General features: G+C 39.4%; 1 protein-coding gene across 1 annotated transcript; it reads left to right on the top strand.

Annotated features, from left to right (window-relative positions):
• The first annotated feature begins 1,908 nt into the window (after positions 1 to 1,908).
• On the top strand, positions 1,909 to 15,164 carry abhd8a (abhydrolase domain containing 8a). Its single transcript, XM_053487057.1, has 5 exons — positions 1,909 to 2,181; positions 7,982 to 8,749; positions 9,157 to 9,327; positions 9,767 to 9,983; positions 11,804 to 15,164. The coding sequence occupies exons 2-5, from the start codon at positions 7,995 to 7,997 to the stop codon at positions 12,017 to 12,019; spliced, it is 1,359 nt and encodes a 452-aa protein (XP_053343032.1). The 5' UTR covers positions 1,909 to 2,181; positions 7,982 to 7,994; the 3' UTR covers positions 12,020 to 15,164.
• The last annotated feature ends 1,054 nt before the right edge of the window (positions 15,165 to 16,218 follow it).

The following is a 16,218-nucleotide window of genomic DNA, read 5'->3' as shown; positions in this document are numbered from 1 at the left end:
AAGGAATACAACTACTACAAACAAATTTATTTTAACACAATCATATTATGAAGGAGCGGTTTAAATAAAATGAATATTATACAACAGTTAGTTCTGACCAAGCAATTTGACTGAACATCACAATTCCATGAGTGTTGTTATAGAGCATATCAGCACTGGGATGTTTATGTATCACTCCACTCAACTGATGTTCTAACTATAGTCTCTACTGTTCACCACCTCCATGTTTTATTCTCCTTACTATTTGGCTACATGACGTTTGTCTCCACCTCCGCCAGTCACAGAAAGATACATGTTGGAACAAAATAATTGGTTGATGGTAAATGGTGTTTGTAGAACTGTTATATAAAAGCAATATCATTCTCAAGGTCATGCAAAATAGTCTTTGCCACAGAATTTCAGTTAGGTCTGGACTTTGGCTGGGCCATTCTACCACTTAAAATGCTTTGATCTGATCATTTCATTAAAACTCTGGCTGTATGTTTAGGGTTGCTGTCCTGCTGGAAGTTAAACGTCTGCCACAGTCTCAAGTCTTCTGCAGATTTTAACAGGTTTGCTTTTAGGGTTGCCCTGTCTTTGGCTCCATCCCCGCTTACCATCAACTCTGAGCAACTTCCTTGTCCATGCTGTAAGAAAGGATCCCCGAAACATGATGCTGCCACAACCATGCACAGTGTTTTGCCACAAAATTTTGCTCCTATCTTACCAAAGCACCTTTCCCCATATTTTTGTTATGTCCCCATATAGCTTGTCACAAACTGCAAACAGGTCTTCTTATGGCTTTCTGTTTGCCACTCTTACATCAAGGCCAGATTTGTGGAGTGCATGACTAAATGTTATCCTGTGGACAGATTCTCCCACCTGAGCTGTGGGTCTCTGCAGCTCCTCCAGAGTTACCAGGGGCCCCGTGACTGCTTCTCTGATTAATGCTCTCTTTGCCCCACCTGTCAGTTTAGGTGGACGGCCATGTCTTGGTAGGTCTGCGGTTGTGCCATACTTCTTCTATTTTTAGATAAGGAATTGAACGGTGCTCAATGAGATGTTCAAAGCTTGGGATATGTTTTTTTATAACCTAACCCTGCTTCAAAATTTTCCACAACTTTATTCCTGACATATCTGGTATGTTCCTTTGGCTTTATGATGATGTTTGTTTACTAATGTTCTCTAACAAACCTCTGAGGGCTTCACAGAAAAATTTATTTGTAAATAAAAATGGAAAGCTATATATAATTTTCCTTCCACTTTAGAATTACTTGCCATTTTGTGTTGGTTTATCATATAAACTACCAATAAAATACATTTACTGTTGGGGTTGTAACGTGACAAAATCTGGAAAAGCTCATGGGGTATTAATACTTTTGCCGGCACTGTAATTACCCATAGTGTGTGTGTGTGAGTGTGTGTGGATTGGCACCCTGTCCAGAATGTACCCTGCTTCGTTTCCAGGGATAAAGTGGTATAGTAGATGAACTAATATTTATTAAAAACAACAAAACACATTCATATTGACAGCATTTCTGTATTTCTTTAACACTGAAAATTGATAAAATACTAATTAAATTTGAACACATTAATTTTACACATGTATACATTTGACTTAAACAGATGTTTTTCTTTTTTTTTTACACAGAAAGAGAGAGAGACACACACAGAGTAGTGTGTTTGTTGCCTCAGCACAGCTCCACACCAGTGCTAGCATGTACCGGTCCCTAGATACGGAGCTGAGGCAGTCGCGTGCTGCTTCCTATTGGCTGGTAACCTTAGCAACAGGATGCACGCGCGTCTCATTGGCTATTTTCTCCCGCCACTCAGTCGGTAAATAGTCGTCCTGCGTGTCTGTTAAGCATGGGAAGCCCCGCCCCCTCCAACTGCAGAAAACAAGGGCATTGGGTTGGTAAGAGTAACCCACCCCGGGTGCACTGCGAAACGGTGATGCTGAGCAGAGACGCGCCCGTGTCTCCGCGGCCCGTGTCTCTCAGGACGCGCTTCTCGGTATAATAATGCACGAGGACGCCAGTGGTTTCTCATCTGCACGACACGGTTACACTGCAGTACCGTATGCACGCAGATTAGAGACATCATAACTGGCGGTGTGTGTGTGTGTGTTTTTCCCGTGAGCGGATGAGTCGGCCACTGCATCGCTCCAGACCTGGAAACCGTCGCTAAGGAATATCATCCCAGGTGAGCTATGATGATAATGCATTATAATAATTTTTATTATAATAAATGATTTTTAGATGTGCATGGTGTTTAGGTCGCTCTGCAACATATGTTGCGCAGAAACCGATCAATACCATGGACACGTTTATTCCAGCAGGATGTAGCATACACATTAACCTCAGTCATTCCATTATACCATAACACCATAACACATGCTGCAAAGGCTTCATGCACATGCGCATGTTTCGTCATTAATGAGCAGTCATTACTATTGAACAAAAAAAAAGAACTAACAATACTAGGAATTAGTGATGCTGTGTACATTATGTTCCCATGTGTGTTGCACTTTTTGGTGCTGCATGCCCACACACCAGAAATTGCATTTATTTATTTGAATATAAAAAGAAGTGTTTCATTTCACTTACATCCTCAAGTGTATAAAACAATATGCAGTGATTTTATAGATGACTATTTACAATAGTAATAAAAGCATAATCTCACTTTTGGATTGTTGGATTATTTGTATGTACCACCATTGATGCCATCCTGCTGCCTCTACACAATTCATACATAACTTTGCGCAATACATACCCTGTCATGTTACATGGCATTTAGTGAGTCACCACTGATTGTACTGTTGTCACTTAATCAGTTCTGCATCAACGCCTTTTACAATTCTTTTTGTTATACTATTTCCTACTATATACATATTCTCAGTTTATAAAAAGAGATGCAAACTTAATTTCATTGTACGTCACATACAACAACAAAAAAAGCTATTCTGTCCTATCATATTATGTACAGTCAAGGGGAAAAAAAGTTATTTTCAAGAATTCTTTACATCTACTGCAGCTGTTTCTAATTATAGTGTATAAAGTTTCATAACTGATTTTACCAAAAACATTCAACACAGTTCCACGAACCCCTCATACTGTAAGCGCATGACTAACGATTGACCTTGAGGTTCAGAAAAGATAACCAAATATAAGATATAAGCCTTTTCATAAGACTGTGTTTCCAAGGTGCGTCACAGGTTTCACAGGTTGTTGTGGAGCATTGATTGATGGGTTCGGGACCCTCCCCTGTCACTGTCCTCTGGCCTTCACTGTCTGCCTCCGCTATTTATCTATCTGCAACTCCTATTGAACTTCTCCGTGGGTTGCTGCAGGATAATCAGATCTACCCTTATTTACTAAATCAAATCTTGCATTATCAGCATTGGAATATTTTTTTTCATGATGAACATGCAGCCAGCAGTAAGTCTATCATTACAGCAAATTGGCTTTTGATTATATACCAGGGTTATCAGACTACAAGGAAGTGGAGGATCAGGGATCTAAGAATATGTTTTTCTGAGTGTCTGATACTAAAAAGCTTAAAATTGTGCATGCAGGTGGTCTAGATGGTTCCAGTTGTTTTAACAGGGCAATGCTGGCGCTTGGTTGCATACAACTCTGCCCTCTTGCTGCCCGTAGCATTGATTTAGTGTGCTGATGTCGGAACCTCAGAGGATACCCACTTTTGCCAATCGATAGTTGGGAAAATGCACTGCGGTATCTTTATGCACAACAGAGGATGTTTAAGAGCAAGATAAACTCAAAGTTCTAACTATACATACTATTCCTGCATTTATATAAAAGATAAAGAAGGATTGTGTAAAGTGATTACATGCTCAAACATTTACTGCATTTTAGACCATGATGCATTTCTAGGAAATTCGAGGGACATGGGTCAGGTGATGAGTCCCTGTAACTCTGAGTGAGAAAACAATACAGCTTTAATATGTAAAGCATTTAAACACATCAAGTATGTTTTTCTAATAAGGCAAAACCAAGTAGATACTCCGGTATTCCAGTTTCCACAGTCCCACATTGACAACCTCATTAAAAAGTAATTGTGGTGAGCTAATTAGTGGTTAAATGAAAACTAAATTAACATTTATATGAGTTGCACTACTGTGAACTGGGAACAAACTTTTATTGCGTTTTTATCTATATCATTAGCCTCCTGATGTGGCATGTTTGTGCCCTCAAATAGTAAACAATTAAATGTTTCAGATATCACCTTGATTATGTTATTTAGCAAACCAGTACAGGAAGTAGTTTCTTCCTTCAGTTCCAGAATATCTCAAACTTACTTAACTAACAAGCAACTATTAATTAAAATAGCCAGGACAACAAATTTGCTTAGCTCAGGCTGCTGATTTGTCTTTGTATAAAAAATGCAACACCCAGCCTTTGTAAACACATCTTCAACTTTTAGAAAGGCTTGTCCAGCGATTTGTTCTAACGTGACGACACAAAGCGTTTTCTATTGGCCCTAATCCAGTAAAGGGGATTCTTGCCCCGCAATCACCAACGTAATAGAGCTCAGTGCTGAAGGAAAGGAAATCCGATCTCATTAAATAAATGCATCAAAGCACTTTCCAATATTCTACTTGCTCCCTTAGGATCTGGACTTATTTTTATCCATGCTTGGGTAGGTTCCTGTTGCGAATCTATCCCTAATGCTAAATAATTTACACAGAAAAAATGTACTCTAAAAATGCATGGCAAATTATTATGATCCTAGGAAAAATGAGCAGAGGTGGCAGGGGGTCACTGAGGAAGATGGAAGGAGCAAGAATGATAGATGCGAGTCTTATGCTGTCCTTATGAAAAAAAAAAGCAGACAGACTAGAAGTATAACAGAGAGAGACAGGGTTAATGAGTGCTTATATTTCTGCCTGCTGCTCTGAATGCTGTTTGTGAATTTTTAATCGACAGGCCTCGCGACTCTGCGTTCTATCAGTCTGATCGTTAGTCTGTCAGCTCTCATCAGCACGTACAAAAGCCAGGCTGCTGACTAATGCAGCTCCGAGCTACTGCTGAGCAAGTGCACACTACAGAGGAGAAATGAAGTGCTGTACAGTTTTTCAACAGAAAAGTTTTTTTCGGGGTTGTGGACCTCACAACACTTGACATTTTCTCTATTTATCTTTGCAGAATCGGAAGCAATTGTGTATTATGCAATAAGGAGTATGAACAAAAGAACATCGCTGCAGTCAAACCATAGACAATAGAGAAGAGGAAAAAATAGCTTTCGTTATAAAATGCAATTCTTCTGTGTGCTGATATGTGTCTCACCACACTGACTCTTTTTAAATAAAGAGATGAGGAGGCACTTTGGTGTAGGGGTTAGTACTGTGGATTCGATTCTTTGTCAAAAGTTTCCTCGCATAGGCTCCAGGCCCCCCGTCACCCTGTAACAGAATAAGCGGTATAGAAGATGAATGCATGAGTAATACAGATGCACTGGTCAATCAGCTGATGACCAGGTTGATCTGCCGTGACTGATCACGTTGGACAGTCTCTACTGAGTCCACAAGCTTTCGAGTATGACTCGGAAAACTGATTTTTACCACATTATATTATCAAAAGTCACGCATGTTAAAAAGTCTCCGATCTGTGTTTTTCTCCAAAATCTGTAACAGAATTAGTCTCAAAACAGTGCAAGCGCAAATTTGTCTCAAAATTGTGTACCCAAAGTCTTCGAGGACAGGCTCCAGGGCCTTCCGACCCTGTAAAAGGATAAGTGGTATGGAAGATGAATGAATGAATAAATTAGGGTGGATGACAGAGAAAATGAAAATGTGTTTAAATCAATTTTAAAACAAACACATAGTCTGCTGGGCAGAAACCCAGATTGACCATTGTCTGTCTTTATGAGTGCCATGATTACACAACAGAAGGCAGCATTCATTAAATCTAGAATAGCTTTCTTTTTGTATGCTGGGCAGCAATTTGTGCAGACATACCACAGGCTACTTTCTCTCAAAAGAGGCATGGTGGATTTTCACCAGTATTCTTAGACTTATGTTGTTATTAAAATGTGAGCTCGCGTGTCTTTGTTGCCACACACAGCACAGATAAACCACATGCTTCATATTGTATTACCACTGCAGCTAGGCGGGCACATGCGAATGAAATCAGAGCTCTTTACGTGGGTCTTCATTGTGTTTGTTTACAGTTATTGGTAGTGGGAATTTGATTCTTAATTAGGATGGAAACATGTTTAAAACAAAAGAAGGTGAGAAATGTTTATTTGTGCGAGTGTGTTGGACTTCAGTGCCCTAAAAACTGAAAGCAATTTGAAACCCTCTCTGCAGGAACTGACTGCTCGCAATGTCGTTTCACACTTTGTAGGTTGACAGCAGCTGTCAGACACCACCATCAGCGATTTCATGCAGCTTCTTTTTTGTGAGTCAGCATGCCTGGATTTTTCTAGGCCACAACACAAACACCCACGCTGCAAAACACATGCTTAATGCCAGTACTGGTGTACTGTACTGTAGATGAAACCAGGTCAAGGATATATTAAGGGATTTCAAGTGGTGGGGTTTGTTTCGTATTCTTTAGTTAAGATAATATGAATTTATCTCATTTTGCTGATGCTTTTATCCAAATTGATGTACAGCTGAGACGAGACCAAACTGTGGCAGGTGGCAGGTCTGCGATTTCAACTCGTAACCTGCCTTAACCTCTGAGCCACCACATCTTCTTGGATTTCTTCTTATCGCTAAATGGTCTTGTTTACCTCGTTTACTCTGTAACAAAGGTCTGACACTGTAGATTCATTTTATCCATGCAAAACATCCATATCCAATAAAAAAAAATACACATTTAAAAAAAGTTCTATAACTGTAAAGTCCCTGACGTCAATATCGGTGATATTAATCAACACCTTCTGAACAAGAATTGGAATGGTACACAAAGTTCCTGCATAAACAAAACAATACTTTGGATTAGATAGATAAGATCATGCCCGTTTCTGTACCGTTTATCCTGTGTAGGGTTACTGGGGGCATGGAGCCTGTCTCAGAGAATAAGGTGGGGCAGTCCCTCGTTAGGGTGGCAACCCATCCCTGGGCACAGGTGCACAACTGACTCACATCCCCAATCATGTGTATTACGAGCAATTTGAAAACATCAATCAACCTATCAAGGGGAAAACATGCACACAGACCAGTGGCGATTCGAACGTCCCTAACCCTGGAGGTGGGAGGCATCAGTGACAACTGCTGAGTCATGTTGTTTCCATTTGATTAGACCACTAGATGTGAATACATTGTCTGGGCGAAAAAGTCACCATTTCAGAAAGGTCAAATTATTGGTCTGCATTAAGTAAAGGAAACAAATAAGGATATTTGAAATTACTGGAACTAAGTTAAGAACCCTTCAACATTTTATCGAAGACTCTAAGTCAACTTGGTGAAGTTGCATGGTAAATAACCAACAGTAAAAACCATAGCTATGTTTAACAGTGAAAGTTTCCACACACACAATGTGAAGACAACTCACAGGACTGAGACTAAACAGCTGTGTGGACATACAGTAAGAAAACCACATGTTAGTGAGAGTAACAAAAAAAGGCTTAAATTTTGGAAAGTGGTCTGATCGACCGTATATGAGTGATACAGTAGGTTCATCAGGGTAAAGGAAAACACATGAAGCGATGCTGCCGTCATGCACAGTGGACGTCAATGATCTGGGGTTGCTTAAGTTGGTCAGGTCTAGGCTCAGCAACGGTATGAGGCAATAAAATGAAGTCGGCTAATGACCTGAGTGTACTGAATGACCAGATCATCACATCCATGAAGTTATTCATCAACTGTGAAAGAGTTGTTCTGGGACTGACCAGGCAGTGTATGTCCAGATTACTGAGATTGTCTAGACTTTAGAGTTTTATTCAACTATATGTGTAGGTTTAAAATCAGATTGTAATGAGATTGTTAATTTAATATGTAGGTGCCACTGATCATACTATGTATTCATTCATTCAGGTAAGCAGGCACCATGCTGACTAGCATCACAGAGAGCATCCTGTGCTGCCTGACAGGCAAAAGTGGAAATGCAGTGCTGCCTGTGGAACCATCGGATGCTGCTCCATCTGATGGGTTTGAATTTGTAGAGGTGAAGCCAGGCCGTGTTTTACGTGTGCGCCATGTCCTGCCCGAGCGTCCTGCCAATCCCGAGCTGCAACAGGAGCGGGGTACGAGTGTGCACTGCAAGCGCAAGATCACTGTCTACCGCAATGGGCAACTGGTGATAGAGAACCTGGGTGACGTGCTGCGATCTGAGATTCTACATTGCCCTAATGGAGAAGTGGAGCAGTGCAGTACTGTGGAGGTAGAGCTTGCTGATTACTTCACTGCGCCTTCCTCCCCAGAACCCAAACCAGCACCTCCTCCTCTTCCGGCATCAGACCAGCAGAAACCAGCTCCACCACCCAGGAGGCGCAGGAGGAAGCCCAAGCGAACAGTTCTCATTGACTCAGAGAGGTGTATCAGCAGCTGTAAGGGGACGCACTCGGATGTAGCACTCTTCTTTATCCACGGTGTCGGAGGCTCACTGGACATCTGGGGTCGTCAGTTGGACTTCTTCTCCAAACTGGGCTACGAGGTCATAGCACCAGACCTTGCAGGGCATGGAGCCAGCACGGCCCCTCAAATAGCGGCTGCGTACACATTCTATGCCCTGGCTGAGGACCTGCGTGCCATATTCAAGAGATATGCTCGCAAGCGCAACATCCTTATTGGACACTCATACGGGTAAGCTTAAGCAGGAGGCTCTTGGGTAACGTGTATGCACGTTTTGTGCCAGAGGAAAACTGCTGACATTGAAACAGCTCTTAATGTTCGCATAAGGACATGGATTATAATTCATATAAATAAAATACATTAATAAAAATATTTATTTTGTTTACAGTATACAGTCCCAGGGCTTTTTGCAAAAAAAGTGAGAAAAGCAAGCAAAGAAGAAGAGAAATGCTCATTAGAGACAGACATTTCAGTAGTCTTGTAAATGGGATTTTTTTGCGTGTGTGTGCTTTAAAATCAGTTAAAGAAACTAAAATGGTAGTTTTACTATTATGTATTTTAAAAGTCTGTGGTAGTTGTTGGTCAGTTTCCATTTTAAGAAAAGAGACTAATTCCCGCCCCTACTGTCCTTGTTTCAGGGTGTCATTCTGCACGTTCCTGGCGCACGAGTACCCAGAACAGGTACATAAGGTGGTCATGATAAATGGCGGCGGCCCCACAGCGCTGGAGCCAAGCCTCTGCTCCATTTTCCAGCTGCCCTCCTGTGTCCTGCACTGCTTGTCTCCTTGCCTCGCGTGGAGCTTTCTGAAGTACGAATCACATGAAATGCGCAAGCACTAAAACAATGCTTTAATTGCACAGGAATTAATAGGGTAGTTAAAATAGCACTTGCTGCTAGAGGGCTTATAGAGGGCTTGTTGATATACGCCAATGGCCTTCAGGAACATGGTAGCTACAGTAAGCAGGTAAATTGTACCGCAGCGGTACTTATTTTTGTGCTTTAATGGACCTTTAGTTAAGTAAAACTTATTGCCTGCACACCACATGGGTCTTTACCTAAATGGTATCGCACTAATAACTGCAGCTAATAGCTTGGTTGCTCTTATTAACTAAACCAATTTAAATCTATTATTCCAGTATATTGTGCTAATTGTAATTGTGTTACTGTTATTGTTTCTCTTAAGTATTATTGGCCCTTTTCCCTTACAGTCTTGCCATTCTTCTTAACAATCCTTTTTTTCACCAAAGGGCTGGATTTGCCAGACAGGGAGCTAAAGAGAAGCAGCTGCTAAAGGAGGGAAATGCTTTTAACGTGTCTCCGTTTGTGCTGCGGGCCATGATGAGTGGTCAGTACTGGCCTGAGGGAGATGAGGTGTACCATGCTGAGCTCACTGTCCCCATCTTACTCGTGCATGGCCTCTATGACAAGTTTGTTCCCATGGATGAGGACCAGCGAATGGCTGAGGTACGGAGAAATGTTGATAACAATTAAAAACGATATTATTGATAATAAAAGGGTAGATTTTTTAAATACTTTCCTTTTCATGGTCTATTTACAATGAAATGTTCTTTTGGATTTACCCTTATCCTAAAGAAACCACTATAGAAGAGATATAGAAGACAATCGTCAACAACTAGCTCTCTGTGGCGTAATGAATGTATTGTTCATTACAGAGCATTGCGTATATCCAGATGCCCCTGCAGAAGTGTTATTGAAAGAAACAAAGGCTGGCATTCATTGAACTGGGGAGTTTCATGTCTAATTTCCTTTAATTATAGAATTTTCAAATCTGACTGATCAGAAGGCTTTGAATATTTTTTATAATACACTGCGTCAAGCAAAGAAAACAACTAAGGAGATTTAAAAGAACCTGATGAGGTTCTGATGAGAAGTTTATATTACTACTTTGATTTAAATGCGTTTTAACTGATTTGTAAGCCAGATGCTGTATATACTGTAACTGTAACAATACTATAATGCAATAACTGTTTAAATCTGGGTTAAACAGCCGAAGACTGCATCACCTGTTGTTTTTTTATAATCGTCCACTCACCAGTTTTGGTGAGTCTTGTGCTGATAAGATAGGGGTGACGTTCAGCATGTTAAACATCCTGAGATGTTGTTCAGCTCAGCTATGTTGTAAAGACCCGTTATCAGAGTTACTGGAGGCTTTCTTAGTTCAAGTTGGCATTTTTCCTCACTTTTATGATGTACTGTACATAAAATCACAGGATATCTGCAGGTTATAAAATACTTAAACCAGCCTACATAGAACTGACATCACTAAGATCAAATGTTTCTCCGATTCTGATCTTTTGAAATGCACTCTTTGTAAAAAATAGAATACATGATAATAGAGAGACAGTGAAATCATAATGTACTACTTTTTTGCAAAGTTTCTGTGATAGACTAAATATCTTAAAGATAATTAAACAGACAAATGTTGAAAATGTGTCTACTTTTGAAGCAACCAATTTCCACGCAGTAGTTACTATATTTAAGTTCTTACATTTATTTACCAAACTGATTTTATTACTTGTAATCCATTTTAGATTGATGGCTTACCTTTTACCAGTTTACATGATTGCAGGACAGTATATTTAAGTTGCACTTTTGTATGGCATGTAGCCAACAATCCAAGAGAATTGAAAGGAAGTAAAAGAACAAGAAAACCAAACTGGACAGAAAAGCAGTGTTTACTTTTAGCTTTACATTCAGTGTTTGGAGAATATTTCTTCTTTCTGCCATTTTGTCCTCTGCTATAAAAACTCTTAAGCCGTATAAAAGTCATCCTCTCTACTCCTAACAATTTTTACCTTAGGAGCTGTTTTTAGGGCTAAGAAGTTTTGTGAATCATTTTTACTAAGATTTAGTCATAAATTTAAGGGGAAATTCTAAGAAAATGTCATAATTCTGAGAATATTTTTAGAATTTTATCACTAGGAGAACCTTTTAGGCTTAAGAAGCTTTGTGAATACCTGCCCTGATTTCCAAACTATGAAATAATACATTTAGTATTTTGTTATTAAGTAACAACAATAACAACCGTTCTCTCATGAAGACCAAAGCAAGTTAATTCAGAGTTTTCAGCCTCAACAATCACCAATTAACAGCAGCTTAGATTAGAGCTGTTATAAAGGCTTTACAGAGCATAATGAATATGAAAGGCTGATTGAAATGAGATAACTGACTGAAAAAGCAGGTATGAAAATAAATTGATCAGTGTGAGTCTTTGCCAGTGATTTTTTTCTTCACCAAAAATATGACATTCTGTGTATTTCCAGATTCTCCTCTTTGCGTTCTTGAAAGTGATCGAGGAGGGCAGTCACATGGTCATGATGGAATGCCCGGATACAGTCAACACACTTCTGCATGAGTTCTTTCTCTGGGAGCCAGACATCACCAGAAAGGATTGTGTGGATGATCCACCTGTTACTGCGGACACGACAACTTATGAAAACGCTGGCGTACAAAATTCCAGCGAGCCTGCCAACAAATAACCGATGAAGAGCGAGGTTTTAGTAGGGAAAACCAATCAGAAGGCTCTTGATAGCAGGCTTTATGAGGTGGAGTGATCACCCAGGCTGAAAGCTAATTTTTTCGAGCTGAAGGTTGAGCTGAAAGTTCAAGACGGTTGCATCAAGACGGCAAGAATGGTTCAAGAGGTGAGACTCTGCTGACACAGGCAAGAGCTTTAGGAGGGGAAAAAAACAATGAACAAATGAATGCGTAAACCTAATCGTGGTTTATTACATTTCATTGGTGTCATATCTCTCTGCTACCTTTGGACAAATCTCTTTTCTTCTTGTGGTGTTTAAAAAAATGGACTAAAGTTCTGTTCAGTTGGTGAAATTTTTCCAGCCTGAACTGGATATTTGGCTGGATTACAGAGGTGTCCCCAGACTCATGCAGTGCATTTAAATCTATTGTGTGATCTACTGTGATCTAAACAACATGAGTGCATCAAAGTGGGGAGAGAAAAAGAGCTCAGAGCCAACTGTCAGGTTTCTACATGCTGTTGCTAAACACTGTTATTTGTTCGAAGTAACAACGATAATTATGATGAGTGAAAAAAAAAGAGGTAGTGAGTTTGTATTGTCTTCCTATGTAATCCACGCCTACAGCCCCAGGAGCATTTAAAACAACGCTGTTAGGGTGAACATAACTAAATACTAACACATAACTGTTATGGTTAAATAACCAGCTGTAATGGGTACTTTCTGCCATGAATTATTTGTTTTCTTCAAGCAAACAAACAAAAAAAGAGCCGATTTGTGGAAAAACTGCAGAGCCGAAGGGTTAAAACAAAGGCAGTGAGCAGAAAATTCGGTCAGCAGGAGCACTTTCATGTTTCCTAGCAACGAGAAACTGGAGGAAAAGATTTGCTGGTGGCGGTGGTGGTGGTGTGTTTACAGCCACAGACAAGAAGAGAAAGAGAAATAGAGAAAGGGAGGATGTTTGTGCCGATGTATTACTGATAGGGTTTTGGTGCTGTAATAAAATCCAGAGAATAAGCTAGAACAACAAAATACTGTTAAAATAATCTTAACACTGGTATGCTAACACGAAGACCAACATTGAGACATGACTGAAGACGGAAATGATTTCAGCGTCACATTATCGCATCCATAGAAATGTAAATTGACACACATCGAGTGGGTGAGTGAATGAATGAGTGAGTGAGTGTGCGCACCGGGGTAGGCCATGACTTTCAGGAAATAAACAGAAGCACAGAAACGGTGACTCATAAGCAAGGCCAGATTGCGGGTATGCAGGTGCAGGTTGCCATAACAACAGACGGAAAAATGCCCACGTGTTAAATAGAAGGAAGGCTCGGTCAGTGTGTGAGATGACTTGATGCAGGAACTGCATTGTAGGAAAAAAACAAAACCGTCATTTGAAAACAAACAAAGCCTATTATTATTATTTTTTTTGGCACACACACACACACACATGTACACTGGCATAGGAATTAATTCACCGTACTCAGGAAGTTTTCTCTGCTTACTCTCATAACAGATATGATGCAAATTGCCATCAGTTTATGTAGTGATACATTTTTTGATGATTCAATTATTCATACATTTCAGCACCTGGAAACACTTGCTGCATTTTATCCTCGCAATCTTGCATCACTATTTTTCAACAATATGTAGTGATGCATGTTAATAGTAAATCAGGCTAAAACAGCCATTTTTAATCTACCCTGTTGATACTAATAGCTATTAGGGATGGGAATCACCACTCGACACCCGATACGATATTATCACAATTCCTAAGCGTGGGTTGAGTGGCTGTGGGCACGTGCGGCTTCTAGCGCAGTCGATTTTAGACTAATTAACGCTTGCAGTGTTTTGAGACTTGTGTAAGCGTGTGTAATGAGTGGTTTTGATACTAACTGGCCTACAGAGTTTGAAGAAAACTAACACGCACGATTTTTCACTGCCTGATCAACTGGTTCGTCTCTATTATAAAGGTAAAAATTGTTTAAAAAAAAAATTATTTAGTCAATGTGGTAATATATGATTAACTACACAAAAGAATCTCGATTCAGAACTCAATTTATTTTTCTCCCATCTTTAATAGCTATACAGGATCGTTTATACACACCAAAGTCGTTCATTAATTTTAGCCTTAGAATGAATCTTAAACGAAAAGGGATTAATATTTAATAAGCAAAGGAGAAATATATACATAATATTTATTATTTAAAAGCCAAAATCATCTCACACAAACGCATAAATACAACGTACATGGCCCTATTCCATGTTTTTCTCTTTCCTGTCAGGTTGATGCCATGCAATGGAAATCCTAGAAACGTTGTTAGAGTTTCTTCACACACAGATAGTTTATTTTAAAATTTTAATTTATAAAGCTGAATTTATTAATAGGATGAAAACCAAAATGGAGACGGATATATAATTCTTTAAAACTGATGCAAAAAGTAGTTTAACATATTTAATATACTGATGTATCTTCTACTGTATCGGCATTTTAACAGCGAATGGGAGTCGTGATCGCTTCGTTCTGAACACATAAGTGTTTAAACAGCACTAACATCGTTGTTGACTCGATAATGTCACTGGCTACACTCGTGAGCATTAGTTTTGTTAATGTACACTAATCACTGTATGCATGGAAAAACAGTGCTTAGAGCAAATCTCTATATCTACCCGAGACGACGGTTTATTCTATTTACTCTTCTTCGTTCTAGACTTTGTGATGTGAAACCATTGCTAAAGCACAAGTAATGTTTATAAGCACGGCGTTTCTGATCATTACATTCCAGAGTGAGCCACATGATACGGATTACACCGTAGGATTAACAGTAACCGAGCAAATCACAAAATTAATTCTTTTTTTTTTTAAGTTTCTAAAACTAGAATAATGAATTCTTCAGTTCATATGGATGGATGTGATTCAATGTACATCCGATATCATATTCCACATGCAAGGACATGCAAGGGTAATCACAAATGATGGTTGTTTATGGGGGTGTATGGGTGTATGGGTGTGTGCAGCAGTGCTGTATTACTATACGCTGATAAACACTGCTGTGTAATGATAACTGCCAGGGCAAATATGCATCATGTATCATCAGCATCAATAAGTGAAAAATAATAAAAAACAACAACTATATATTAACTCTTAATTTGTACTAATGATTATGTTTATGCCAATACTAAACATTTGGTGTAAGTGTTAAAAAAAAGTTAAACTGAAAATGCATTTCACAATAATAATAGTAAAAAAAAAGAGTGCTAAATATGTAGCGGCTGCCAAAAAAGCAGCTTCAGGTGCAGTGCGAGTACATGCCTCTACAAGTAACTGGATGTTCAGTTGCTGAACAAGAAGAACTGTGTACTGTAAGAGGGTACTGAAAGATTTCTCCTTAAAAACACGCGAACATCAAACGAAGCCAAAGTGACTTAACAGCTTGGCTTATAGCTAGAAAGAGAGGAGTTCAGTTTTGACATTCAAGATGAAAGACTCGTCCTCGTGCTCTTCCTTGGGGTGTGTGTATGTATGCGTGTGTGTGTGTGTGTGTGTGTGTGCAGCGTCAGTGTACTACAATTTGTGGTTTAATCTATGCCAGAGATCTATGTTATACTATCTATGACATACACACTGCCTGAAATGTGTGAATACATAAAATAATAATATAATAATAAATAAATAAATAATCCTACATAAAACTGCTCTGTGGGTGTTGAATGGCTTGGAGACAAATTGTTTTTTCGGAGAAAAGAATGGATCAGTCATTATATACTGAACAAAAATATAAACGCAACACTTTTGTTTTTGCTCCCATTTTTTATGAGCTGAACTCAAAGATCTGAAACATTTTCTACATACACAAAATAATCATATCTTTCAAATATTGTTCACAAATCTGTCAAAATCTGTGATAGTGAGCACTTCTCCTTTGCCGAGATAATCCATCCCACCTCACAGGTGTGCCATATCAAGATGCTGATTAGTCAGCATGATTATTGCACAGGTGTGCCTTAGACTGGCCACCTGTAAAAGGCCACTTTGAAAGGTTCAGTTGAATCACACAGCACAATACCACAGATGTCGCAAGTTTTGAGGGAGCGTGCAATTGGCATGCTGACAGCAGGAATGTCCCCCAGAGCTGTTGCTCGTGAATTGAATGGTATTTCTCTACCATAAGCCGTCTCCAAAGGTGTTTTAGAGA

The sequence above is a fragment of the Clarias gariepinus genome, chromosome 25, assembly GCF_024256425.1.
Source record: "Clarias gariepinus isolate MV-2021 ecotype Netherlands chromosome 25, CGAR_prim_01v2, whole genome shotgun sequence".
NCBI classification, from domain to species: Eukaryota; Metazoa; Chordata; class Actinopteri; order Siluriformes; family Clariidae; genus Clarias; species Clarias gariepinus.
This window is presented reverse-complemented; position numbering and strand designations above follow the sequence as displayed.

Excerpts from the sequence above, each read along its gene's own strand:
- abhd8a (XM_053487057.1), top strand. The coding sequence starts at position 7,995 with ATGCTGACTAGCATCACAGAGAGCATCCTGTGCTGCCTGACAGGCAAA. Across the intron at positions 8,750-9,156 it reads CTTATTGGACACTCATACGG|GGTGTCATTCTGCACGTTCC; the intron begins GTAAGCTTAAGC and ends TCCTTGTTTCAG. Across the intron at positions 9,328-9,766 it reads CTCGCGTGGAGCTTTCTGAA|GGCTGGATTTGCCAGACAGG; the intron begins GTACGAATCACA and ends TTTTCACCAAAG.